This window comes from Solea solea, chromosome 1 (assembly GCF_958295425.1).
Source record: "Solea solea chromosome 1, fSolSol10.1, whole genome shotgun sequence".
NCBI classification, from domain to species: Eukaryota; Metazoa; Chordata; class Actinopteri; order Pleuronectiformes; family Soleidae; genus Solea; species Solea solea.
Window position 1 is genome coordinate 34,020,176 of NC_081134.1, and position 27,970 is coordinate 34,048,145.

The following is a 27,970-nucleotide window of genomic DNA, read 5'->3' on the forward strand; positions in this document are numbered from 1 at the left end:
GAAACCAGGAAAACATTAGCCAAACTTCTTTTTTATTGCTTTTTCCAAAACAGACAAAGGTCACATCAGCTCTCCTGCTCTCGCAGAGGGGCCACAAGGACAAAAAAAAAAAAAAGCAACTGCTGCGCTTCCCTAGTTTTAGCCGTAGATGGAGAGGCTTCATATTCACTTGATTATCGGCCTGCCGATTGACCGCAATGCACAACACTCCACTAGGAATTTAGTCACAACATCGAGGCGGATGATGTACAAAACATGTGAATGTGGCCAGAGAAAGAGACTTCTTCTATTTTTCTGTTTTTTTTTTCTTCGTTTTGTTTTTTTATAAAGCTCTGTCACAATCCATTACCAAACGAGCCTGTATCTGCGAGCACGCTTTAATTTGTTGGTCCGCTGAGTGTAAAATCAACCCAAAGTCTAACTAAGTGGTGCTGAGTGTTTAAATATTCAACATAAATTTTCTGAGGGGGGGGGAGGCTGCAAAAATGTAAAAGTGCAGGTCAGAAGCCAGTTCTGAAACAAAGAAAAGAGAAACATAACAGGAGATCTTCATTCCCTTTTTTTTTTTTTTTCGTTTTTTTCCTAGATCACTTACTTGACGAAGCTAACTGCACTGAATGCTCGCGGGAGACGCTCCACGATGAGACTCATTTATTGATTTGGCACAGGAAGCCACTTCTTTGCAGTGTTATCGAACACTCCCATTCTTTTCATCATGATTTCTTTTAAACCTAAAAAAAAAAAAAAAAAATAATGGAACAAAAGCAGAGAGGATTATGTGACATCAAGTATTGCCAAACCTTTGTTTTGGTTCTTACTGGAGAGGAAAAACATTCCGCAGGCCTGTCCGCTCATACAGGACTGTGTACACATTTAAAGAGGTTCCTTAACGGGGAACAACTGGAGGGAAAGTTGCCGTCACTCTGTACTGATTTTAAGTTTTTTTTTTTTTAATATTACATATAGCCTCTTTGGTATAGGCACATCTGCATCAAGGGACCACCACTGTATGAGTAACCCTTCTCTTTTTCCTATGTGCTGCTGTCTCGCTCTCTCTCTGGTTCCTATTAAAGGGAAAACACCCAGACAAAAAAGAAAGATGATTGCCATGTGATCGCCGATGGCCGTAAAGGGTTTTCTTTTTCTGCTGCATGGAAAGCAAACCCCCTCCAAACCCCCAACCCCCCTGCCTCTCCGACTCTACCTGCCGCTTGGCCTTCTCTGCTGCCTGACAGCAGGAAAATTCATGCTACCTCCACCTTCCCTGCAGCCATGCTACAGAGGGAGAGAGGAAACAAAAAAAAAAAGCCATGGCACAGCAAAAATGTAAATGCACCAATCTACTTAAATTCAGCCCTGAAACAAAAGTAATAAAAGGGAGAGAGAGAGATCCTCGGGGCCAAATGAAACAGGTGTTAAGATGGAGGGTTAAGAAACACAACAGTTCTGACGGATGGAGGAGTGAACAGCTGCTGCTGCGTAGATGCTGTGATTTGCGTTAGCCTGGGTCCAGTGAAGGCTGCGTTCACCAACGCCCTTTCTCACTTAACTGCCCTTCAAAGACATGGCAGGCCCACCCTGTTAGAGAAGTTTCCTCTATCCCCCCCCTCTCTGTCCTGGTTCCGACCAGAATCCCTGCTCTTTCACACAGGAGCAAAGTCAGGTAAAAGCTCCAGCTTCAACAAATCTGCTGTGAAGCTCTTACACTCTTACACTTCCCGATGCAAGACCTCTGCTATTTCCCTGCTCAGGCGCACAAAAGGGGGGGAGCAAATGACATCATGAACAAGAACCAGGATTTCAAGAGTCTGGAGATTAAGAGTACAGGATCCAGTCCCTCTGTGCTTCCGGCTGATGCCATCTCCATTCATTACCTTGCCGTGGCAGAGGAGGAGCTGGCAGCTAGCTGCGTGAGGTACTCGCGCAGTTCTTTGGCCGCCTGGAAGCGGCCGTATCGCTTTTTGGGTTTGGTGCACTCGTCCAACAGAGCCTCGAGTTGTCCATCTTTGGCTATGTGCGCCGGCGGGTCGTGGAGGAGGCCGCCGGTGGAGCCCCGCCACTTAGCGAACCGCGACAGCAGGTTCTGGCAGATGGCGTAGTAGTTGTGGTCCACGGTGACCCTGGAGCAGAGGGAGTCCTTGGAGAACGACAGGCAGGCCTCCCGGTCGCACTCCTCGAAGCGGCTCTCGTACCACACGTCGTAGTTCTCTGGCTTGTCTGCGCGGAGACAGGGAGACGCATAAATTAGCACACAGCGATAAAAATATACTGATAAGAGTCATGAAAACGGTTTACCAGACACGCGTTTATAAACTTTTTATTTACGGCATGTGTGTCTCCACCTGACAATGAAAATATTAATTGTCAGGTTTATTACCCGAGAAATCAACCTGTGACGAAGCCGACAGGAACAGAAACAGGCGCCACTTCCAACACCCCATGGGGTGCATACGGCTGAGCAGCTCATCTCGCCTTCTCATCTGACAGAAATGAATCATTCTTTCTCATTTCTCATTGGAGGATTGCGCCGGGAAAGGAGAAAGTCAAGGAAATAAACTGGAATAACGAGAGAGCGAGAGAGAGAGAGCTATCGGTTTGTGCATTAAAAAACAGATCGATAACATTGTTGGAAGGAGGAGGGCGGACCCAGAGGATGCAAACACATAATCAGTGTATCAGCGGTGTAATGCACTTCTCCTCGGGCTCATCAGAATAACTCAATCAAACATCCAGCTCTGCCCTTTTATCAAGGGGGGGCCCCCCTCCATTGGCCCTCCCGACAAAGAGGAGGGGCGTATCAACCTCAATCAGTGCAGGTGATGAAGATGGATCTGCCTAAGCATGCACACACACACACACACACACACACACACACACACACGTATAGATATATACACACACACACACACGAGTAGCAAGGTGAGGTGAAAGCAATTAATGTTTGAGAGCTGACCATGCATCACACTTCAGCGTTGATTGACAGATGGCATCAGGAGACTGTCCAACACACTCACACCCATCCACCCCAACACACACACACACACACACACACACACACACACACACACACACACACACACACTGATAACAGGAGGGAGGAGACAGAGCTCAAACTCAAGGACGAAGACAAGGAAAAGAAAAGTCCAAAAGAAATCTAAAGGTCTACTTGCACATCTCTCCTCCTGCTCCGAGTGCATCAGGCGCGGCATTCTCTGAAGCCAATTCGTAGGTTATTATAAGTCATATCCACAAACGGACCAAATTAAAATGGCTTCATATTTTTACTTCAATGTACTCGAGAACAAGTGAATAATCATTTCTGTTCTGCGTCTTATCTTTTACTTCGGCGGTGCAGTGTCCTAATAAGAGAGGAAGTACAGACTCACATAGAAGTGAGTTTCAGGGATTGTTTGTTTTTAAGTGTCTGTAACCCTTGCATGTTTGCCAAGTCATGTCTTCCCATATCTCCAGAGAGTGCGTTATATCTTTAAATGTCAAAATACTAATGTTATTGTACTTTGTGTGTGTGCTGAGATGCCTGATCAAAAACGTTGGTTCATAAGGGAAATGATTAAACAACTGATGAATGGAACTTTATGTTTGAAACCTATTTTTGCCACACACTGTATGCAATGCTCTACAATGCTCAGTCAAGAGGTGCCTTGTTTATGTATTGACCTCCTAGATCAGTGGTTCTCAAACGTTTTATACCAACCTGAGAAAACATTGAGCTCGCAAAGTAACACCACTATCACCAGACTCAGATTTGATCCTAATGTTTCACCCATGTGTAAACCGATGCAAATACATGGTAGGTGATCTAGCACATTCATTCTGGTAATGCATGAAACTTCACTCATACTGGAGAAGCATTTTTCACTGTTTTTTCTAAGGCTTTTGGGGAAAAGCCTGGGAGCTACAAGTGTACCATCTTCTACCATCAAATATGACAAGAAGGGTCTATACAAATTTGGGATTGTGATTGTGATTTTTAAATTTTAAATGTCCAACACACTTCATCTTGAGAGACTGAGACTGTATGACGAAGATAGAGGAGATGTATTTGAGAAGAGCCTGTACTGAGATACCTTAAAACAAACAAAAACAGTGGTGTAAATAGGCCGAGGGAAGTCAGCTACGGCCTTTTCACAGGAGGCAGATTTATTACCAATAAGATGATTTGCTCTGTCATACTCCTCTTCCTCACATATACTTCAGGGATAAGGTGACTTTAATTATTAATATTTAATTTATAGCTTTTTTTGTTATTTGTTTCATTTTCTACGCACTCTAGTCACAAACTCCACTCTGATCACATACCCTGGTATGTAGCACAGTAATTCTGATTTTCCTCCAAGAGGACACGTCCCATAGTTTGAGAACCGCGGTCTTGGATGACTCTCAAAGTGCTGTAGTAGATCTCAAAGCCTGTTTTGTTTCATGTGTATAAAGAGGACAAGTGGGACTAGTACACATTCTCCTCACTTCTCTGCCTTTCCAGTGCTGCAGTGTCTCACTTAACCATCGGGTAGCGGTACAAGTCTGGAATGTCGGGAATAGGATGCATTTCTACCAAAGAAGAAGAGAACGATGCTACAGTTCCCTCGGACTCGTCTGGTTCGAGTAGCACACAGCTGAAAGGCCTGTCGGGCAGGGGAGTCGGGGTATCAGCCCGTTCGAGGGTTGCCAGGTCGAGGCTTGGATGACTATCTTTGGTGACCACTTCTTCTGTTGGTGAAATGGGTTTTTCTGCTTGGTAAGCGGAGATTATACTCCACCTACCGGCGGGGTGGGAGTTCAGCTTGTGCATGCACTGTCCAACGCACACTGAGCGTGTTCTTTGCGCATGGTTCCAAAATCTGGGCCGCATGGTGTTGGGTCCGCGTGCACTGTGTGTGGAAGTGTGCCAGGGCCTTCAGTGAGGAGGGTCACTGGACCTGAGAAACTTGTTAACATGGCCTTACTGGTGGCATTCAAGAGTACAAGGCAGATTTTACCTGTGTATGGAGTGCATTATTAAATGTAAGAGACAGGGGAACGTTATATGTGTGTTTCAAGTGCTGCAGCGTGTGTGTGTGTGTGTGTGTTTATGCGAGTGAGTGATGGTGCCAGGGAGAGAAGAGAACGAGAGTAAATGAAGAGTGCGTTTCATTACACAGCATGTGTCTACAATTAAAAAAAGCACTAGGTTTAAAACCATTCTCAAGCGCCATAAAGTCAATGATGGGGAATGGCTCCTTTTTGTGCCACTGGACTGTGCAAACGCAGAGCACATGGCGTAACTTCAACACGCCATGCATTTTGTCCTGCTGAAAAAAACCCCCCAAAAGCTGCCACATCAATATGGACGCTCCTAATGAAAGGGTCGGCCGGCACATGGCTTTCTTTGTGTTTAACTTGCAAATCAGTTAGGAACGACGAGACTCGCGACGACACACTTGAACTAGTTTTCAATATTTGGCACTAATTGCAAGGGTTGCATTCTCTGCTCGTGGAGCTGTGGGAGGTTTATCGCACCCATTTCCCACTGCTGTGTCACACATGGCCATGACCTCGTAATACTCGTCATTACCACCTTCATCCCCTTTTTCTGATTGCACCGCGGCTTGCACACAGACAGATAAAAGGACCCACACACGCACAAAAAGCACATAAACATTCCCGAGGCTTAAATTCTGAATGGCCGGGGTAAGCAGCTTGAGTTGTCGAGCTCCAAATGTGTCGGGCCAGACAAAGGGAGTCTCAACCTGGATTCTGCTTCGAGACCTACAAAAGGGCCAGTTTGGCAGGGCGGAAAATTGCAGCTATTGGCGATAAGCTAAATATACACATTTCTGAGAATGGCACAAACAAACCAACAATTGCACAGGAAATAAAAGAGAAGCACAAACTTATTGTGGGGAGAAAAGAGAGGGCATGTTGAGGTACCAAAACAAAAACAAGCCCAACATATTTGCAATGCTAGAACCTTGTAATTTGGGAAAAGTGGCACTTTATCTTCAAGCAAACACTTCATGCGTAGATAATGGCGGATATCTGTGACGGGAAAAATCTAATAATGGCCAAAGATATCCGTCAATAAATGTCAAATCATTTTGTCCTTTTGGGTAAAGTTACTAAAGATATACTGCGTGTTAAAACACACTTTAAACACACTGAAATCTATCTTTCTAGGTCATTTCACTTTGGTTGCCTTTTAATGAAGTCATCTTCTTTCTTTCTTTTTTTTACCGCATCTGCTGCAGTCCAACATTCAAAAACTGCTGCTTTGTGCCTCTAATTGTGCTCGTGCAATGCCACAAGCATAACATTGATTCACACTGATTTCCATAGCAAGGGATAAATGTAGGCGCTTCAGTGGCTGGTCGTCTCTCATCTGTGAAGTTACCCCAGTAAGGGGAGTAAATTGGGGGTTGGACCGAGTGAGTGATATATTGTGTTCTTGTTATGAGATTTATTCTGGGGGGTGGTGGAACTAGGACAGTGGAGACGGCTTGTTATCCTAGCGCTCTTCGCTTTGAATGGGACGAGGGTGTCGGGAGGCAGAAGGGGCGCTGGATTCTTAGAGGAGAGGAGGCATCAAGTGTGTGCAGATTTGCCCGCAGCCCTCTGTCCCCCGAGGCTCTTCCTCAATCCTGCTCCATTGCCTCAAAAGCTACAGTTGGTGCTATTCTCACATAATGTACAGGGTTTGCTGGAGAATTCAAGCTGTGGTCAGTGTTCTAATCACACAATCACGTGATGGGAAGGACGACCAGTTACTGCGTGTAGATAACGGTTAATTAGCACTTTTTACCATTCCTGAGAAGTGTTGCCAATCGTCTGTTAATTCAGCATGGTCTTAAGTGTGAATGCAAATAATGTCTTTGCGTGTTGTTTCAGAGGTGGTAACATTTAAAGGTGTGATGTACATGAACTGCAGCTACAGCGTCTTGTGGGAAATAAGCGATATCAGGTATTCGTCACGGGCATACGGACACAAACACACGCGTAACAGAGGACACGTGTGTGTTCAAGTGTGATAGACGCCGTCACTCACTCTGCTTGATCAGCCTTTTGTCTGCCACGAGGACGTTCTCCGCGTCGACGACGATGACCTTTCCATCGCGCGGGCCGACCGCAAAGTTATCAAAGCTGACGTCGAGCAGGTAGAGGGCGAACTCAAAGTCATTGTTTGTGAGCTGCTCGGCGATGTCCATCAGCTGGCGCGCCAAGTCCACCCTCTTCTCCCAGGGTGCGTTGTAGAAGCTCCACAGCTCCTCGCCAACGTAGTTAACAGCTACCATGCGCCCACATGCTCCCAGGTACTTGGCAAACGGCCACCCTTCGTCTGAAGGAAAGCTCTGGGAAAGGAGAAACAAATGAGAGAGAAAAAAAGGGTTAAGCTCCAATGACGTTGAAAAACGAGGAAATGGTCAGAAAATATTTGTTTATCAATTTCCATTCATAGATGAAAAAAAAAATTCAGCCACCACACAGAGTGGCTGTGCAGCCTTGGGTAGTTTTTTTTTACAATAGTTGAAAATCTGCCAAGGAACTGTGTATAACAGATTAAATTCAACAAAGGGAAAAGGGTCAGTTTGTGGTGAAGCCCTTCAGTTATGAGCTGCCACACTCAGCAGCAGTTAGCAGGAAAGCCATGTGTGTGTTGTGATGCAGCGGCGAGGAGGCGATTTAAACTGCTGTATGATGTTGGCTAAGCATGTTAATGCAGCTGGGGCATGCCGACAAGAAACCACTGTGTGTGTTGGCTTGAAACTGATTATTAATAACAACCTAGTATCACTGCTGCTCCACCAGTGCACCAATTCCTGTAATCGCTCGAGGTGATGTGGTAACTTCTGCACCAGCAAACAAACAGACAACTGTGCTGGTAAATTTGTAAACCAGATTTGTTGGATCTGCGAAGGGGACTGGATCCTGTAGGTCTCATTATGTCATTATGGTTCCCATCTATGAGCTCTGGTGACTCACACTGTCCCTACACCTCTTGGTCCATTTCATCAAATAACAGATTTTCCTTTTTGGAGACCCGCATGAGTTTTGTAACTAGTGATAGTGCCTTTTACAATAAGCCCCCCCCCCCCCCGTGATAGGGCTCTATCTTTTACAATAAACACCCAGCCATATGTTGGCTTAAAGATAGCCCACAATGCCCATGTAACAAATCTCTCTTAGGCTGCAGTTTCTGGCAGGCAGCCACAGAAGGGAGAATCACAAGTCCTCGTGTTTCGCGGCGGCCTCAGGAGCCCATGCTTTCTGAAACCCAATCATATCAGAGAAAACGGCAGCGGACGCACCATGTAACTGCAGAGTAAGGTGTGAACGACCATGACTGCGCTGTGTCTAACTTTACACTTGTGGTGATTCAATACTTCATTAGCTTTCAGTTTCGGTCACAAGAGAGAGGGGGGGGGGGGGTTTAAATATGCATAGCTGCCCTAAATCTTTTTAAACTTTAACAGGGAGGTACAAATTATTTAGAAACATACATCTTAACCCACCATCCCCCTGACACCCATGCAGCTGCTGTGTCTTAAAGGCAACAGCTGGACGCTCACCGCATAAGAGACGAACGAGTGAATGTGACAAAAACCACAGCTGGGAGAATGAAAGCTTATGCAGCAAGGGGGTTCATTAGCAGACCTTTGACTAGTGTAGGGCCATTTTTTCCCTGACACTCCTCATACTAAGCTGCTCTGAAACTCCTTTATTACACCTCTTGTCAAAGCTATAATTTGCAAAGTGTATTGCAAAGCATATGGATCCCACCTCTGCTACGGAACACGATGGAAATGAGCTGTTCATAATTCAGAGTGAGGACTAAGAACACCTTTTAAGGAGCATTTGACTGGACTAATATTCTTGGAAGACTCTCAAGGATCTTGATGCTTGGATGTCTGACGATGATACATACGGAGGGAAAACTTTTTCTGTCGCTGTCTGTTCTCGTGGTGTAAATGTACGCCTTAGGTAAATCTCTTGTTCCCATCAGTTTAAAGAAAGCTCCAACACCAAAAAAGGGGAGGACAATTATAAGGTGTATGAAGTGCAGTCTTGGCGGAACCCATTTCCCTGAGGTGATCCAATCAATCGTGAGCCAGACAAAAGTCTATTCAGAGAGCACTTCTGGCTTCCAGCAGCCTCTCTGCCCATCTGCCTGTCTGTGCCTGTCATCCTTGGACTTGGCGATGACTGACATCAACTTTCCCAAAAACTCTAGGATTAATGGCCGACTTCTGCATTTTATAATGTCACAGGCTTGACAGGGAGAGAAATGTGTGGATGGAAGGCATGTCTCAAGAATGACGAGTTACAGCAAATGCCAAGAAACAAAGGGAAATGGAGGAGCTCCCACATGGGCTGGCTGGATGGAGAGACAATCTTCTGAGATGTTGCAAACAACAGGCATTCCCACACAAGAGATTTTGGGGATTAGCGACTTGACAGGCTAAATTTCTCAAATGTCTTTCTAATTTTTGAAGTGGGCACAGAAGATTAGGTGCAAGCTGGATCAGTTGGCGGCACATCCCTACCACATTAGGCCTGCTTCCCTTTGACCCAGATTCAAACCTTGGACCACTTTGTGTTCAAATCTAAGCAGCTTGTTGACAAAAGTTAGCCTGTCCAATGTTACGGCTTAACCTGCTTTGTGAACAAGTATCCTCTCCCTCCCTCTGAGATAGAATGGAGGTGGTGTGTTGTGTTATGGGGGGGGGGGTCTGGCAAGAAGAGACAGAATACGATGGAGACAGCAAACACAAGAGACAAACACAGTGTCTTTCACTTCTCCGCTCCAGTGGACAGAAGGAATAAACCAGAAAAGACCTGCCTGCTAAACACATCTCTCTCTTTGTTGTCAGGTTGCAGCCTGAACAGGAGCAAATGTAGAGCAGCGGCAGATTTTCTTCTTTTTTTTTTATTGGGGGGGTTGATGGGAGGAAGGAGAAGGATGAATGCCCTACGGCTACTTTCAGATACTGTCAACGGCTGTTATGAGAATCCCTTCATGTCTGCGCAGCCCTCTTCCACAGTTCTTAACATAGATGTCGCTTATTCACGGCGTTGACAGGCTCATTGCACTCTGTCAGTTGCCGGGCTTCTGACAACTCCTACCTTGGTGCCATTTTTATGAAGTTCTTCCCGTTCCCAGTTTTATATGCAATAAGGCTGAAAGGTGAGGACTACTGAACGGTGAAGGCAGGCACATATGAAGAGGACACCTGAGCTTTGGATTCAATATCACTCATTACAGAACTTGATAAATACTCCACGTGTCCCACCAATCATTCCCCCGTAGCACTCTTTAAATGTTACTGTGTAGAAGTCATTAACATCAGCAATGAGGAGTGGGGTGGGGGGATAAATTGGAAGTCCCAGCCTAATATTACATCCACTGCATTATCCCTGAGCAGACTTAGGGGTGCAGTTTGTGTGTATGTGTCAAGACTGTACAGGTACCCATGACTTTATGCTATTGACAAAATGCCGAGAGGGCATATCTGCCAATGAAACATCCCAGTGACTTTACTGCTTTAAAAGGGCTTGGCACTTCTTGTCCCCGTCACTGGATAAAAACCTTTTATCTCCTGCTTAGCAAAACCTTTGACCTTTACAATCTTGTGCTAAACCCACTCACTTTTGGCGTTTTTTTGAGGGGATTTTTTTTACAGCATTACCGAAATAATAATAATAAGACAATGAAAGCAAGGGCAGAAAACAGTTCAATTTAATGAAGACCTCCTCCTGACGTGCAGGCCCAAGTCTGACAAATCCAATCATAAAAGGTGGTGCCGCTGCAACCAAGTAGCTTTGACTGGGGGCGTTTGTGCTTTCCACTCCCCTCCCCTCCCTGTGATACAACAAACATACTGGCGTCCTCGTGGGGGGACTGGAGTGGGTTGAAATGAAACAGGGCCACAGACAAATGGGCAGCCTCTGGAGGAGAGGATAAAACGAATGGAGCGAGAGGCTCAGGAACACACACCTGCGTCCTGACATCTGCTGACAAAGACGTGCCCTTCTCGTGGGCAATTCAGGGGAGGGCGTGTGAGTGCGTGTGTGTGTGTATGTGTGATAGAGTTCGAAAGAAGCCCTTTGTGTATTTGTATGTGTGTGTGTGTGTGTGTGTCCATGTGAAACTGGATCTGAGTGCGTGTGAATGAGAACTTCCAACGTGACCAGGGCTGATAATAACCTCTATTCAGCGGCCGAGTAAACATGAGCAGCTCCCAAGATATTGCCTTGGCCAGTCTGCAAAGAACATTGGTCCATCAAAAGCGTATATGTGTATATATACACACACACACGCGCACACACACACACACACACACACACACACACAGAGGCATACAAATGCAAATATTGCAGACACACAGAGCTGTGTATATAAATGTGAGATTTAAAAGAACCAGCCACCTTCATCCTGCGGCCACATCTACTCAGAAGTAAAAGTAAATTGGTAGTTTGCCATACAAGCGTTTCATGTGTTTAGCTTGTGAAAAACCCCATAAGGGGGGGTGTGGCGTAAATTCTCAACATTTTCTGTCCGCAACAAAACCCCGCTGCTTCATTGCAGACAAGCCGAGACAGGACTCGTCATGAGTCCCAGGATCAAACGGGAAAGTTGGGGAAGTGTGGCGGACAGGCAAGTTTTAGTCAGACACAACAACAATAACAACAGCAGCAGCAGCAGCAACAAAAAACCCTCTTCATCCCTGATGTTGCACAATGAACATTATTCAGTTGTCCTGGTGGTAAAATGAGTCATATCTGCTCTGCGAGGCTGGGGTTGCCAAGCTAGACTTGAGAAAAAAAACATGTTGCATTTTTGTGCAGGTCTCCTGTTGACCTTGTGTGTGTGTGTGTGTGTGTAGTGAGCCCAGTCTGGCATTTTGCTGGCCATTTAAGTTTAAAAAACCCAGTCAGTTAGTCTGCAGCTAGAGCTCAGGCCCCACGGGGGAGCCAGCTCCAACTCTTCATCCTGGCTCACATGGCGCAACCCTTTCTTCTCGTTTTCTCTCATCTCCTGCTGCTGCTTCTCATACTAACCCCACAAACCCCCTTCTCACTTTGTTCCACCTCCAGTCACAGCAATACAGGATAGTGAAGCTGCCTGTGCCAGACATGGAAGCCAGGAAACACCTCGTCAGAGCACCAAGCTGATGAGAGTGTGTGTGTGTGTCTGTAAAAAAGAAAGAGTGAAGTGTAGCCAAAGACAGATACTTTTAACTTTGTATGTATGTGAATTCAGAATAGGTCCCGCCTCTTTCTTTGCCAGACATGCAGTTCAAAGAGTGCAAATTAACAGTCTTGCAGCAGTCATGGGAGTGAAGAAAATCACTGAATGAGTAAGAGCGAAAACACTGCGGGGCACGTGCGTGTCTGTGCGGAGAAGTCAAAGCTGATGCAGAAGTATGAGGGCTGAAAACACGGTACCCTGATGAGAAATTAAAACTGAGAGGTCAGGTGGAGAGAGTGACTAAGACCATATCCAGTCGGCTCATGAGGCACAGAGGGAAGGAGTACACACATCATTAAATAAGCTCTGCCAAGTGGTGATAGAAATGGGTTAGATAGGTATTTGAGTTCTGCAGGCCTCTGCCCTGTGGAGAGAGAAAGGGAGCAGGATGAGGAATGAGAGCGCAGGACACCGCTGCTCCAGGTTGCTAGTATACACTTTGCTGCGAGCTGATAACTGGAACCCTTCGCTGACCTGAACCTGAGCCACTGTGCACAGAAAGCCACCTCATAAATCCCCCTCCACTGGAAGACGAGAAACGTATTAAGTCATAGGCATAGTGGTGTTGACTCAGTTTAGGTGGTATTGCCGCCCACGCGGTATGGGGAAGAACCAAAGTGAGACTTGGCTCCAGACCTGAGAGCCGTGGGTTTGAGGCCAACATCAAGGGTTGTGTATTTCAGACCAGCTGCCAATTATCTCTGCGGCAGCCGGGCGGTGGAGTGAGTAGGGACACGACTGGCGCTGACCCGCCATTCTAACCTCTGCGCAGATCATGGCAAGCAGAAAAACAATTAAATGCCTCATATACAGACATGAACTGTAGAGAATTCCCAGAAAATAAGGTCATGGTATTTTCTGGTATTCATGTTTAAAAATGGCTATAGTTTGCAAGATGCTTTATCTGGAAATATGATTAGGGAGCTAGCAGGAGAACTCCTTGGAAATGTCTGAAAGCAGCCTGCTGGATGCATGAGCAGTGTTTTGCCAAACACTGAGGAGGGCTGCAAAGATTACTCAATTATTACAAAAGTGTTGACTATTTCTGATTTTTTCAGCTTCTTAAATGTGAATATTTTCTGGTTTCTCTGCTCCATTCAACAAAGAAATAATTCAAACTGAATCATTTTGGTTTGTGTACAAAACGAGGACATTTGAGAACGCCATCATTTCAAGGTCTGGGTGACACCGATCAACATTTTTCAACATTCTATGGACCAAAAGCGAGAAAATAATCAACAGATTAATAGATTATGAAAATAATCCTTAGTTGCTGCCCTATGCCAGACTGAGCCACACAGCTCTTCTTGAGAAAATAGCTCTCACCTCTTGTTTGCAAGTCGTACACAGTTCACAGCAAAATTGCAAGGCACGCAACACACACTCTCCATGCGTTAACACCTGCGATTCCCGAGACACTGCTCAGCCCAGCATCCAGTGTGAAGCGTAAGGCTGGTTTTGCACTGGATGTGCGTGTAGTGCATGATAGCAGCAGTGCCCATATCTTGCACAGCTCTGAAGTTCTCCTCCTCGCCTTTAAGCGAAATTACGACACGCTTTTAAATACTCTAAATAATTCCCTGTACTGTAATGTAATGTAATGTAATTAAATAACAGGATTGTATGAATGGAATAAAGAAAAGACATTAGAGATATTTTACTTTAAAACGGGAACAGGATGTGTTTGTGACATATGCAACAGATATAGATGCTGAAACGGTGAGGAAAGATATTTGCCCTGTGTTTTTTTTGCTGTGAACAGTAGCTAAGTTTACATGTGTCTTCATTTCGATTGGAATTTACACTTCTATCGTTCACATATATGCAAAATTAAATAATCTTCTTGGGGTGTGTGTACACATGCATCAAGCTTTCAGTCAGGTTTTGTGCAGTGTTGTCAAGTTCTCCGGAAGCAGAGGAAGCTTCACTTCTGCTTCTGTGTCCGTGACCTTCGTGCCTGTTGTCTGTTATTCTTTTTTGGAATGGAAATACGTTGTGTTTCTCAAATAGATCAGTTCAATAGGTCATGTTTACGTGGATCAGACACACGATGCCACCAAACCAGGAAGTCATGATCGGATCAACTGTTTCTATGAACCCCGAACCAAAATGACGATCGGCATATACGAGCCGTCTCGCTCAGAATTAATCAGACAGACATATTTTTATTCCAATCAGGCTTTCGTTCCGATTACTGGTGTCCATGTAAACTTAGCTCGTACATGACTTAAAAAAAGAGGCAAGACTCACATGGGAAGTGTGAACAGTTAGACAGGTGTGCCTAAATGAAAAGAGACATGCACAGCACACATGCAGCCTGAGCTGTTACATCCAAAAGCCACACACCAACACTGACTGATTACAATTGTCCTTGACCTCTAACATTTCCAGACAAGACCTTAGATGCTTGACATTTTAATATGGCAGTCAGTTTTATTACGACAGTGAAATGGGCTTGTGTTAAGAAGGCATATTTTCTTGTAACATTAGGTCCTTTACTCTCCAAGGAACATGCGGCACAGTAAGAACCAGCTCGTTGCCAAATCTATTTTGGCAATCGCAGGGGGGCCCAGGGAGAGTTGTGAATGGCGATAAGACGCCTGTGTTGCGAAACTGCATTTTCAGGAGCCAAGCATAAGGTAGACCAGGGTGCAGGCTGCCACAGTAGAAAGCCAAAGGGGTTGGGGTAGAGAAATCTAAAATAGGAGCTGGTGGGTGGGAAAGGGAAGGAAGGGGAGGGGGCTCAGCCACAGGCATTTACCTAACCAAACACAGCTGGCATGAGTGTGTGTGTACAAGCGTGTGTGTATTTGGAGAGAGAGAGAAAGGGAGAAAGGATTATGGTAACACAAGTAGTCGGCCTCATTCAAATGGAGGAAAACACCACAAGGCACTGGCTTGTAGTACACAGACTCACTCCGCAACCCCATTCTCCTCCTCCCCCTCCTCTTCTCCCCTTTCCACCAGGGCCTCCATCCAGAGAGTGCAGCCAAAACAGGGGAGTCAGGCCCAGATAACTCCCTGTCTTTTCCTAACAGGATTCCGTCTGTACACAAAGGCCTATAAGAATAATGAAAGGGGGTTTGGGAGCATTTGAAGCGGGGTTACGCGACAAAACACATCCTCCACTCTAAAGTGCTGAGAGCATCACAATCCCCCCGACCAAAAAACAAAAAGGTACTAATCACAGAACGGCAATTTAAACACCCTTTACCAGTGGACCTCAGCCACCGAGGCTGGCCTTAAAGACAGGGAGGCCTGCACTTAAGCCAGGAAAGCATGCAGTGTTTTTGAATTGATGAAAGAAAGAAATAAAAACAAAAACAAAAGAGGCTTTGATGCATGACCCAAAAAAGCCAGACCTTCAGATTGCAGTTTATCCCTGCAGAGATTAAATAAAGGGCACAGATTCCGTCCATCCTTCAGCGCACACTTGTATGTGAATATGTGGAAAAACTAACTTGTTTCCTACTTGTTTCCCTAATGTATAATGCAAATGAGCGCCATCACAAACGGCCAGACTAATATAACAAATCATTTCCTTAAGTAATAAGCAGGGCTGCAACAAATTGTTAAGGTGTCCCTGTTTTCTTATTTTTAAAACTAATATTTTATGGAACACATTTTGTAATAATAATTGCTTCTGCCTTGCCAATAAGGAGGTATGTACAAAAATCTGTCATAAGTAATCATTTGTATTGCGTAATTATACTGGGTTTTTTTTTCAGTTATACAGGTAATATAGATTTTTACAGTTATATGACTCTAACAGATGGTGAAGGAAGGTTATGTATGTTCTACATTTACACTCTACCTTTTTAATTTAAACGTCTTTTCCCACTAAAAATACATCAAGCATCCGTCAGTTATGTTTGAGGTACAGGCTTCGTCTCACTTTGTGCCAGGAAAAACACAGAATTTATCTTGTTTATTTTGGCTCTGCTTCCCAAAGTGAACGAGGATCATAATAGATTATGCAGAGCTTCATTAAATCAAGAGCATGCCAAAAAAAGCCCCCCCCCCCTTTAAAAAAAAAAAAAAAAAAAAAAGAAGGGCCGTCCTTCGCATCTCAGTGTTCACTGATTTAGAATCAGTGTCAGACTTCTACGTTCTGGGAAAAACAGACATAGCGCAGTGCATAGGGACAGATGCCTCCTGACGAGTGTGTCACTGTGTCAGGTGCAGCCTGGATGTCGAATGTGGAGACGGATCTGTTCAAGGTGGCGAGAGACAGCGTTAGAAAGAGGGAGGGGGGGTGGGTGGCTGACTGGGAGAGAGCGGATTCAAGTCTGGAGGACACGGGCGCACTGCTGACTGAGTTAACCCCACAGGCCTGTCACATCCTATTCTCAGCTTCACTGAGCAAGACGAGGCTGAGGACCAAAAAGGGTGCAAGTGCAGTCACATGCTCCAGGCTAGCCCACCAAGCTTAATGATTTGGAATGGGGGGGACTCGACCAAATTGAACTAATTTAAGGTTGGACCAGATGTACTGCAAACAGCTCCATCACCTGTGTCATCTACCCGGAGGAGAGAAGTCAAGGGAGGAAAGAAGAAGAATTCATTTCTCACTTTTCATGCAAACTGAGTCATTGCGAGAAAGGAGGTCAAATCAAGAAGCATCATGTATTTATGTGTGCGCAACCTTAACCCGGAGAGAACAAGTACACAGGAAATGAGGAAGAAAACAGACGAAGATGCACCAAGTCCCTCCCGTTTCAAAAGGAGTTTCTTGTTTGGCTGTCATCATTTTGCCTTCCAAAAATATTTATTCCCCATAGCCAAATTGTCGTCCATGTGACAGAGTAGTGGGGGTGTTGTGCGTGCGCGGATGCATGTGCGCTTGTGTACAGCGCGGCACACAGAAAACACATTGTTGGCCAGACCCAAAACAACACAGCAGATTGTCTCCCACTGACAAAGAAGGTCTGGTTTCTCATAGCGAAAAAGGGCCGATTTACTGCCTGTGGCTTCAAAAGCCTGAAAACAGAAGTGTTTCTGAGGGAGAGTGCAGCTTACTGAGCAGACAGCAGAAATGTTATTCCCCTTATTCAACTATGTAAAACCAGGGGAAAGAGGCAGGGAAAATGGATGGAAACCATAATTCTGGCAACCAGTGACAGTCGGAAATTATTTACACTAAATATAGCAAATTCAAATCCCACACTTCTTTTAAACTGGCCTCTACAACTCACTGAAGAAGTGTTAAAACCAGGCAGAAGGAAGGCTTCCTCTGGGCATGACTAGAAATCTAGGTGACAAGAAGTCGGGAGTAGGGGATCAGGTTTCGTTAAATACCTGAACATAATCCAGTTGGGATTCCTTAGTCTTTTGTTAAAACCAGTCTCCACAGAGCAGGACTAACCTCCGGCAAAAAAGGGAGACTAAGGTGTTGCACTACAGCACATCGCCTACTCAATCTCTATAGACGCCATTAATTCTTTATGGTCTACTGCTGCCCAACTTAGTGCAAGAGGCCTCTCAGCCTCACTGCGATTCCTTTCCCCTCATCTTTTGAGTTCAGTGATGCTGACGAAACAGTCAAGGCCCTTAGGATCTGTGATCCTCTGATATGTCTGGCACTTTTCCTTGAATGTGATCCACCCCCTGCAACGCATGTTCACCATCTGTTAGCTCCGGCCTGGCTGCATACACAGAACCGGCACAGTTCCCTCCAATACCCACAGGTCACAAGTTCAGAATGGGATCAACAATTCATGAGACCCTGTAAACATGTGAAGGACCGGAGTGAAAAGAGCTGTGCACAATGTGTGCGCATGACTTGTCCGTGTGCAAATGTGCGCCAAGGTAAGAGTGGGGAGTGATTCACCGATCATCTCAACTGGGGCATAATGCTATTAAACACACTGATGGAATTATCTGGCCAGAGTTTGTGGAGCGTGCACACAAAAAAACATGGGAGGGTGACACAGATAGTGGGGAAAAAAAAGGAATGAGAAAGAAAGGGGGAAAGGGAGGATGGGGGAGGGCAAGCGGCCACACAAGGCTAATCAGATTTTATAGATTGACCAAACTAAAAGGCTGATCTTGCCTTTTGTCCTCTGCAATGCCTGCAGGTGTCTAGCCCTATGTGAGAGTGCGAGGGGGGGGTTAGAGGTCAGAGCAAGTTATTGAATCTCTACACGGGCCATGACCATTGTTGTTCTGTCGCCTCATGAGACACGGTCAATGCCAGATTGAAATTGAAATTGATTGGCTGCTGGTAAAGGGGACATAAAGGGAAGGGAGGGGAAGGGGGGGTGTTTATATGATATACAGTATAGTTCATTTTGACATGCAGGGTGACTGAAAGGACAACAGAATAGAGATAGGTTGGTGTTCAATATACATTCTCATCAAAACACTGAAGCTTAAAAACACAACTTTTGATTTGACTGAACACCCGAAAAGAGATCCTTCCACATGCTGTAGCCTACCAATGACAAGACACCAGTGGACACAGACTCGTATTAAAATTAAAAACAACTTGGATCATTTACAGATGCCTCCCTGAATAATTCAAACCTGCCCTACATATAGTGTTAAATATGCAGTACTGCCGCCAGCCAAAATCTCTCATCTTTTGGGAGGCCACAGCTCTTAAACCCTTGCTCTATTCTCAGCAGAGGAATATTCGTGCTCCAGATATCAGGCGCATGGTCTCAGTGTATCCTAGAGTTTAGGGAGGGTGTAATGGCTCATCTCAGATCTTTGAAAGGGGGGAAGGAAGAGGAGGTTTCCCACCCTGTAATTTACTGGGGGGGCTTTATGGGCCAACGCCCTGGCTCGCTTTGTACTGATACTCTCCTCATCTTTGTCGCAAAGCTAATCCAGGAACTGTTACCAAATAAAAAACACTTGTAGGCCTGTGGGGTGCGAATCTACATTGGCTTTGACATTGTTCAATACTGCAAAGACGATATGACTTGAGAATAATGTATAAATATATGAAAAGTTAAGTTCCTTTGTTTTCTTCAACCACCAAGCAAGCTAATCTCTCTCACACACACCACCAAATTGACACCAATTATTCTGAGGGAAGGTGGGGATGCTTCGGATTGGTCGAATGGTGAATGCATGCCCAGTTTTCCCTACATGTCTGGAGGACTTATGTTGAGGTTGCAGCAACGAGACAATGGGGGTTCTCTCCTCAGCATGCAGCCATATAATGTTATATTTATGTGATCAATACAGTACACCTTATCCAGCTCTTTATCGATCCTCTTAATGACTTTGTGCTTCTTTTTTCCTCGGATAATAGAACAGGGTTATAAAAAAATACAGTATCTTTCCAAGGCATTAACAATGCCGTTTACGGCAGCAAAGTCACAACAGTATCTCAACTATATTATATCTCTACTAGAAACCAGTGCAAAACAGCTCCTGTTCATCAAAAACACAGAGGGAACATTTTTAAAGAGACATTACCTGTAATACGAGTGGTTCAGGGTTGAATGCCAATGTCATTAGCAGCTGCATTCTCTCCGTGTCCTTGAGGTTCTTGAGGAGAAAGCTGCCTGAGTCTTTGGTCTCAGCATACCTGCGGACCACGCGGTCCAGCAGCCTCTGTGAGGGGCAGTGCACCAGGTCTGACCAGCCCTCTACCACCTCTGGAGTGAGCAGGCGAACATCGCCATTGATCCGGGCAAATTCAGTCTTGTACATTGCCTGGATGAGGTCACAGCGTGGCCTGCCAGTGGCCCTCTTGCAGATTTTCTGGTCGATCTCAGCCAGCTCCTGGTTGGAACCGAGACGTTTGAGTACCACACGACGTGTACCCTCCCTGGGCTCGCCGTACTGAGCAAAGTAAACATTCTTGACATTGAATACATCTAGGAACCGCAAGCGACCCCAGGTCTCGAAGGAGACCTGGCCGTTCATGAACTTGCGGCACCAGCTCGTACCAAAGCAGGCTGGACACTTGTTGAGATTGATGAACCGTCTGTCAGTGAGCTCATTCTTCTGGAAGGAAGCGAACAGGTTGTGGGTGTTCATCAACAAGATGACAAACAATCCCACCACCAACAGGAGCTTCAGACAGCGGTACAGGCGGCCGAGTTTGAGAGGCAGGAAGCGCAGCATGATGGGGGCGGGGCAGGGGAGAGGGTCTTGAGGGGCAGGGAGGAGGAGAGGTATTGAAAAGATCGACAGGGAGCTGACCTCAATGCCTCTCCGTCATGGCTAACTGGGGTAACTTCTAAAGTGGGAGGCAGAGGCGAGGTTGGCACTGCTGCCCCGTGCCAGTCCCTGGCAGAGGCCAGTGAGTCATGTTCTCCTTTCTTGAGGTTTGTCTGCAACCTTGAGCCAGCAGGTCTGAAATTAAGCAAAGAAAAAGACAGATGGAAGTCATTACAACAGTGTAAGTACAAAAATGATTTCATAATTACCAAAATTGGTCATTTGGTCATGGATAAATGAAAAAAGGTTTGATTATTTTGGCTTAGTCTCCCACTTGAAACCCTACATCCTACAATGTGATACCCTCCCATAAAACAAAAAAGCACTTTCTCTGGCATATGAAATTGTCTTACAAATTTGAATTGCTTGGGTCATTTGAGAGATTTCATTACTTTTTGAGCAGAAATGAGATGGCCCTCAGCCAATGCAATAAACCTGCCTGTGCCCACTCTTTGGGAAATCATTTTCTGTGTACTCCTCCAACATAGGATAAGTAAAACTATGTAAAGGGGGGGGAAAATAAAGTGTCAGTGATCAAATTAGGAGGAAATGAACAACATCCACTCCTCGTATAAATAAAATGTGCCCCACTCGGCGCATGATTTTCTCAGTGGACCTCCCTCCTCTGCGGCTACAGCTTTTCCTCACATATCAGATGCTGTCTGCATGATTGTATTGCTTGATTCAAATGGAGGAATCTTACATTTCATTATGACAAGAGTCAAACCGCGTAGTTTAACCTTTGCAAAGATCTGCCCTGCTTCGTTTTAATCACGCTCTGAAGTCGTTTCAATGGTGCCGCTGAAATCGCATACGTGATTGAGGTGGGGGGGGGGAGAATCTGAATACCTCCTTTAGGCATTGACAAGAGAGGAGGGAACAAAAGAAGTGAGCGCGGAAGAAAGCGACAACAATCTTGGCTCACAAGTACGAGAACAATGCTCTCGGAAAACAGAAAACCTCACAAGCCCACCCCCCCCAGAGTCAGCCTGTGATGAAGCTATAGACCAACCAATCAGCTTTTCGGCAATGAACGTTCTAAGTCTTATAAGTCGCTTTAAGAAAGACTGACTCGGGCCATGCAAATTAGCCATCCTCAATTAGAGCTTATTAGGACATGCCTGTTAGGACAGCTGACTTGAGAGGGCATGGCTAACGAGCAGGAACACTCGTGTAATTAGCGCGTGTGTCGATGGGATTCTTGCATTTCGCTTCTTAGCTCGAAGTGGCTGAGAGTTGGACGGGGCTAAAGGAAGCCAAGAGAGCAGCAGTCGTGAGGAGTCGTGCAGCTGCGGAGTGTCAGATAAGAAGCCGTCTGAAAATAACATCAAGCAGATCAGGCCAACATCAGTAATGTAAAAATAGATCACATCCACATAAGGGAAGTACAGACCACTGCACTACATTTTTAAGGAAAAGGAAATTTTGAGTCATGGATTATTTTTCACCCCATTCTTGCCATGAAATGTGAAACGGAGGTATTGTGAATTAACTCAAGGAGCATTTTAGTTCCTTCTCGCTATAAGACAAGGTAATGTGAGAGACTTTTTTTACATAAAGCAATAATTTAATCGTTTCTCTCTATTAAATCAAACAGGGCTTGTTAGCACTTAATAATTCAATTTTCTAAAGCATATTTTCAGGTTATAATGATGAACAAAGTCGTTTTAAGCCGCTAATGTGAATCATTTAGAAGACCTTTTGATTGCGTTACTCCAATTTCCACATTGAACCGATTTATCTAAAGAGCAAAAAAGAAAAAGGGCAAATTGTGGTCACTTCTGTTGAGGGAGCCAAATAAAGACATCGTAAGTTCACATCTGATTGACTCTGAGAGAAAGCCTTAGATGAGATTAAACGGAATGCAATCCATTCAGAGTGATCTCGAAAAGAAGGCCAATGTGTCAAAAACAGGAATGGAGTGTAAAAGAAAATTATTAAAATCCTACAAAAGAAAAAAATGTTCATACTAAAAAAAAGGAAGATAAGCTATACAGTGGGGGATGGGCAATTAAAAAAGTGTCATCCTGCAGAATTCCCTTCTGCTACTGCTTCTGCGAGATGAAGACGAACATCCCATTGCCTTAAGATTTCAATTCAGGAGTCATTTAGCGTCCGACACACGCAGCCACCAGACTCGGATGCACAAACTTCAGTGCAGATAAGAGATTTCCTGAGGATCAGCCAAGGGCTCAAAGAGGTTAAAACTAAACCTGAGCCAGGCGTCCCAAAAATATGTTCACCTCTTCGTCCCTGAGGGGAAAAGACACAGAGAACAATAGAAAGCTGGAACAAGCCCCCGAACATGACCTGGACACTGAGAGGAATGAGATGCACGAGCGGGAGGCGAACGCTGGGAGCCTGCATAGCTTCTTGCTTCTCTTCACAGGTGTTAGTCCTAAATTATCCATGGAACATTACCTGTATTATGTCACTGACCACCACACCACCTTTAGTAGTAAAAAAGCATGAGCTACATTTTCTTTCCGTTAACGAGAGACAAGCCAGGTGTTGAAATACTTAAAAATGAAATGCATGAATGTGCCAGAAGCCAGCTTACCCTTGAATCTGTTCATTTGTTTAGCAAGAAGCAGGGGAGTAGGAAGACTGAAATGCGGCAAGGTTAGATTTTACATCCTGCTGCTGGTGCTGCTATTACACGCAGAGTAACGGTGTGAATGAGACCAAAACATTCAGCTCCATTGGAAGGATGGCATGGTTAATTTAGAATGGGGATATTTTCCTCTGGTAATTACCCCACTTGACTGCTTCTTGTGAATTCTACACCTACAAAAGCCATGTATTTGTAAGCCACGCCAAGGCTGAGAGTTATTAAACAGGACGTGTGAAGACGAAGGTCTAACTGTACCGGGCTCTAAGGCAAGGTTCCTTTCTCTGGGTTTTGACAAGGGTAAAGTTCACTTCAAGCACCAAATTAAAGCCAGATGCTTTTTATTCCATCACATATGTTGCCCACTGGAATAGATGGACAGCGAAATGTAATGCCGTGTTTTCTTTTGAACAAACCTCATTGTGCCCTCAGAAAAAAAAAACAAGAAACATGTTTTAAATTAGCTCCCCTCCTCCATTCCTCCCCCCTCTGCATGGAGGAGGGATGCACAATACCAGGGGAAAGCTCTGTTGAGAATAAGCACCAAATAACCTCTCGTCGTACACAGCCTCAGCCAAAAGAGGCTTTTTTTTTACGACGTTCTCAGTCTACAAAGTACGGTGGCAAGCATTTCGAAAAGAGAGGCAAAGAAAAGAGGGCAAATCAAAGGATGCCTGACTCCCCATGCATGGGAGAGGAGTCTTGCATTTAAAATGTTCCAAGTTTGGCAGATGTTAAGAACCACAAAATGGCTCATTACTGGAACAGAAAAGGCCCAGGATGAAGCAATAGGCCCCATGTCGGCTTAAAAGGGAATGAGAGTGGTCGACCGGGATGTAGGCGACAATAGAACATCCTAATATCTCAACATTTGACAGACTAACCCAGAAGTTAAAAAATAAATTTCCTTCTTAAGTCATTTTTCTTTTTACCACCATTTACAGTGTAGAACAGGTTTCAGATGATGGTGTGTGTGTGTGTGTATATGAGGACAAAGCTACTCTCAGACTAACCCATTTCCTTCAACTGCACCTGAGGCTAAACTTCATTATGATATAATGAAGCCAAACCACACATGACCATGCTTGATTAATTCCACTGGAAACGCAAAAGAGAGAGGAAGTGGAGGAGAGGATTGGAGTTCAGTGTAGGAGTAAGTAAAGTAGAGTGAGAGAGAGTGAGAGCAAAGAGAGATATGACCAATGTATGGCTAATGGACTGCAAGGTGAGAGAAACTCTGAGTTATTGCTCTTGTGATGGAAATGAATGGAAAGAGATCACTTGAATACAGAGTAGCAGTTCTCCATCTCTGAATGGACACACAAACACACACACTCTGGAGACTGGTGCTGGCATTACCGCGAAGCCTCGCTAAAAGCTGAGAAAAAGCCCCCACTGAGCCCCCCACTCCTCCACTGCAATGAGTGCCTGTGGCTGGAGAGAGGAACTACTGTTGTCAAGGTTATCGACTGAGGGAGTCAATAATGTTTGATCACAAAAACATTCAGCCACAGTGGGATTGCCTCTGTACAGCAAGGACGCAGGCAGTGATGGATAGATACAAATGACAGTAACATTCACACGCTTCACGGAACATTAAGTCCACTGAATATAAACACCAATTAGCAGCATCCCCACATAAACATTAGTGCATTCATCTCCTGCCCAAACCAAAACGCTGGAGGGTTTTTTTTTCCCTCCACAAGAATATCAGTGAAATCTGCTTTTCTCAAAAAACTGCTGCAGCTGTTTGGAAGGACACACTTGAACCTCGGTGCAGACTTGCTCTAGTTTTGTCAACTGAGAAACTGTTAGGGGTGTTTAACTTTAACAGCTGAAAATTAACTTAGCCAGTATCCCCTCTGCAACAGTTTGAAAACTAAGTTGCAATATAGTGCAATGTCAAGGTAATGAAGCTATTGCAAAACACTGTCATTTAAGTCAAGTTACTCTTGAAGTGATTAAATCAAGCTGCCAAAGCAAGCTCCAGTTTGAACAAACGGGACATATGTTTGGAGTAGGTGGAAGGAGAAGGAGGGTTGATTACCTGACAGAAATGTATTATTTCATCCGCGGTTACTCTGAATATAGCTCCATCTGTGGTCAGAGTTGCTTTTAACCTATTTAGTTTGGTGAGTTTGGAGGTGAAAAACAAATATTTTGCTCCTGTGGGAGGTTTAAGGCTCCAGTTGCAAAACATTCCGCTGCCGAGTGCTGAGAAATATTCAAATAAACCACCAGCAGAACATTTGTGTTGTGTTGGACTGGTCTATTTTCATAGCTCCCTTGTCGACTAACCTTGCAGAAAGGCTGCGCAATATGTCATGTCTTGTAGAAGAAAAAAAAAAAATGAAAAAGGATCCACTTCTATTGATTAGAATACGAGGAGAAACCGCTCAGGATGTATTATAAACATTGGACTAAACAGTAGGACTGTTCTGATAATCTATTCCTCCCTTGAAAAAAAAAAATCAAGGGCAGAGATTTGCAAAGAGTGTACAATCATTATTATGCCATGGAAATTTCATGGTCAAGTCAATTTAGTTATTGTGTGTTACACTTTCATTTGCACTGCCACAGCCTGAGTCTGTCTGTCTCTGACGAGCGAATCTCTCAGCCTCCTGTTTACTCACACCGGCGAGGAAGGCAAATACACGGCAAATCAATCCAAATCAAGTTGGCCGAGCGGAAACCTGTTGGAGTACCTTGTTTTCGAGAAGGAAGAAAAAATAAACTCGAGTGGCACATAATTAACGACATATTCAGCAGAGAGAGAACTCTCCGTGAATAAATATAAAGACGGGCACGATCCTTCAAGTTAATACATATACAGAGCTAATATATAATATACAGGAGGCTTCCAGGGTTATGGGAGAGCATCATATGATCCACATCTACCTGAATGTACAATAGACTGCAAAGGGTTACACTTCAAAAGGCAGCTATGAGCAGTAAAGCAGTGCAGTACAATTTGATCAAAAAGGTTATCGTGATAAAAACGTTCAACTCTGTCAGTGTTAACAATTACCACGATTAATGCCGAATAACTATGATTGATTTTTGCTCCCGAGTGAAAGTTGAAGGAACCAGGTAGTTTTAATCTTATTCATATTCACAAAACAGACCATTTTTCTCATCTGAGGTCCAAATAACTGTATTCTATTTTGTATTTTTTACTTTGATTAGGATGTGAATGTGACTTCCAACACGAGATAAATGATTTTTTCCAGTGAATAATTTCATGGCATCAAAAGTTGTAATCCTCCACCATGTATTAAAATCTGTTCTACAGTGAACACTTGGAATAGTGGACTCAAATCAAATTGCAATCGCATTATCTGTTATAGAAAAAAACATTGCAAGTAGATATTTCCCCATTTTGTTCAGCACAAGGTAAAACATTCGCAGCGACGACGTGTTATATCTCAAAGTGGCTGCACAAAAACACTGTGCACGGAACCTTTATTATATTGCCAATGAAGAAAACTATATTGTGACATACATTGTTATTGAATTATTGCCCCAGCCTTGTTATTTAGTGGGGGGGGGATCAACAATTGCTAACGTACCTGTCATAGACTTGAGAGAAACTGCAGACAGCATCTAACATTCCAAACAGTCATGTTGAGATGGTGAAGATAGTTGTGTGTTGTAACAACACTTGCAGCAGCAGCCCTGACAGTGATTATAATAAACAATCGCTTCCTGTCATCATTTGAGGAGGATGTGGGCATCTGATAAGGAATTACTTTCTGGTTACAGCACAGTCATGTTGACACTCACAGTGTCAAACATCCACTTGTACATACTGTAGACTGGAGCTGGAAATGTTGTCCAACAATTGAAATGATGACTTTAATCGATGCAAGAGCAAATCAAAATTGAAGCAATGTTTGATTCTTCCGTTTTAAGCAAATTAAAATTAAAAATGAGTAGTTTTCTAAATAAAAAATAAAATAAAAAGCAGATAGTGATAAATATGTTTGGTGAAATGTGCGTGTGGTGCTCAGTCTTTTAAATTATTATTGTACAATAAATGCTTACTTGGAATTTGCTCCTTTTTTCAATAGTGCAACTCAAATGGCAATCGCGACAAATGTTAGAAAAAGAACTGATTAAATCGTTCTGACCTAATTTAATTTAAACAACACTTAAAATGTTCATACATGGAGTTATAGAGTTAATATTTGGATGGTGTCTTGTATCAGTGCTCCATCACTTTTACAACCCATCACATACAACGTGTTATAATCATTGAAAAACTAGTGCTCCTTTTCCCTGGATTTACTTGAACCAGTCATGGCTTGAACTAGATGAAAGTGGCTCTTGAGATTGGCACTCTGCCTGGTAGCCTTATTGATATGGTGAGTTTAATGGAATCACGGAATCCATACAAATAGAGAGAGCGAGAGAAACAAACTATGAAACAAACCTGTCTGACTTTATCCCTCTCCGGCTCTGTTGTTGTAGTAGTATCAGCAGTAGTAAATTGCTTAGCGCTCAGTTGATATCATTCTTCAAAGTTGCTGTCACTTAATCAGCGAGCGATAGATACTTTAAATCCCCACTGATAATGTCCGCACCGAAAATAGCTTCTTCAAAAGGTCGACGAAGATCTCTATCAGGCAAACTCACACGGGCTTCCCATGTCTCGCTCCCGGGTATCTAGCCAGCTAGCCTGCTAGCTGCTCGATAAACAGTTGGGATGTCTGCTCTTAACTCTTCATATACCGGATCTTTCCGACTGGACAACGCGCTCCTCCTCACAAAGGACACCGCCGCCTGCGTTGAGCGACAACGTCCATATCAGTCCGCCTATCATGAGTCCGTCCGCAGCCACGGAATTGCCTTTAATTCTTCTTCTTCGCTCCGGCAGGGGCTCCCACTCCTCTCCAGCACCACAATGGGTTCTGTTTCCACTTTTCAACACAAGCCTCTTT

At 44.4% G+C, this 27,970-nt stretch overlaps 1 protein-coding gene across 1 annotated transcript; it reads right to left on the minus strand.

Annotated features, from left to right (window-relative positions):
* Positions 1 to 662: 662 nt before the first annotated feature.
* Positions 663 to 27,956, minus strand: dipk2ab (divergent protein kinase domain 2Ab). Its single transcript, XM_058640706.1, has 4 exons — positions 27,463 to 27,956; positions 19,670 to 20,554; positions 7,040 to 7,343; positions 663 to 2,217 (listed from the first exon to the last, which is right to left on the minus strand). The coding sequence occupies exons 2-4, from the start codon at positions 20,321 to 20,323 to the stop codon at positions 1,871 to 1,873; spliced, it is 1,305 nt and encodes a 434-aa protein (XP_058496689.1). The 5' UTR covers positions 20,324 to 20,554; positions 27,463 to 27,956; the 3' UTR covers positions 663 to 1,870.
* Positions 27,957 to 27,970: the final 14 nt, after the last annotated feature.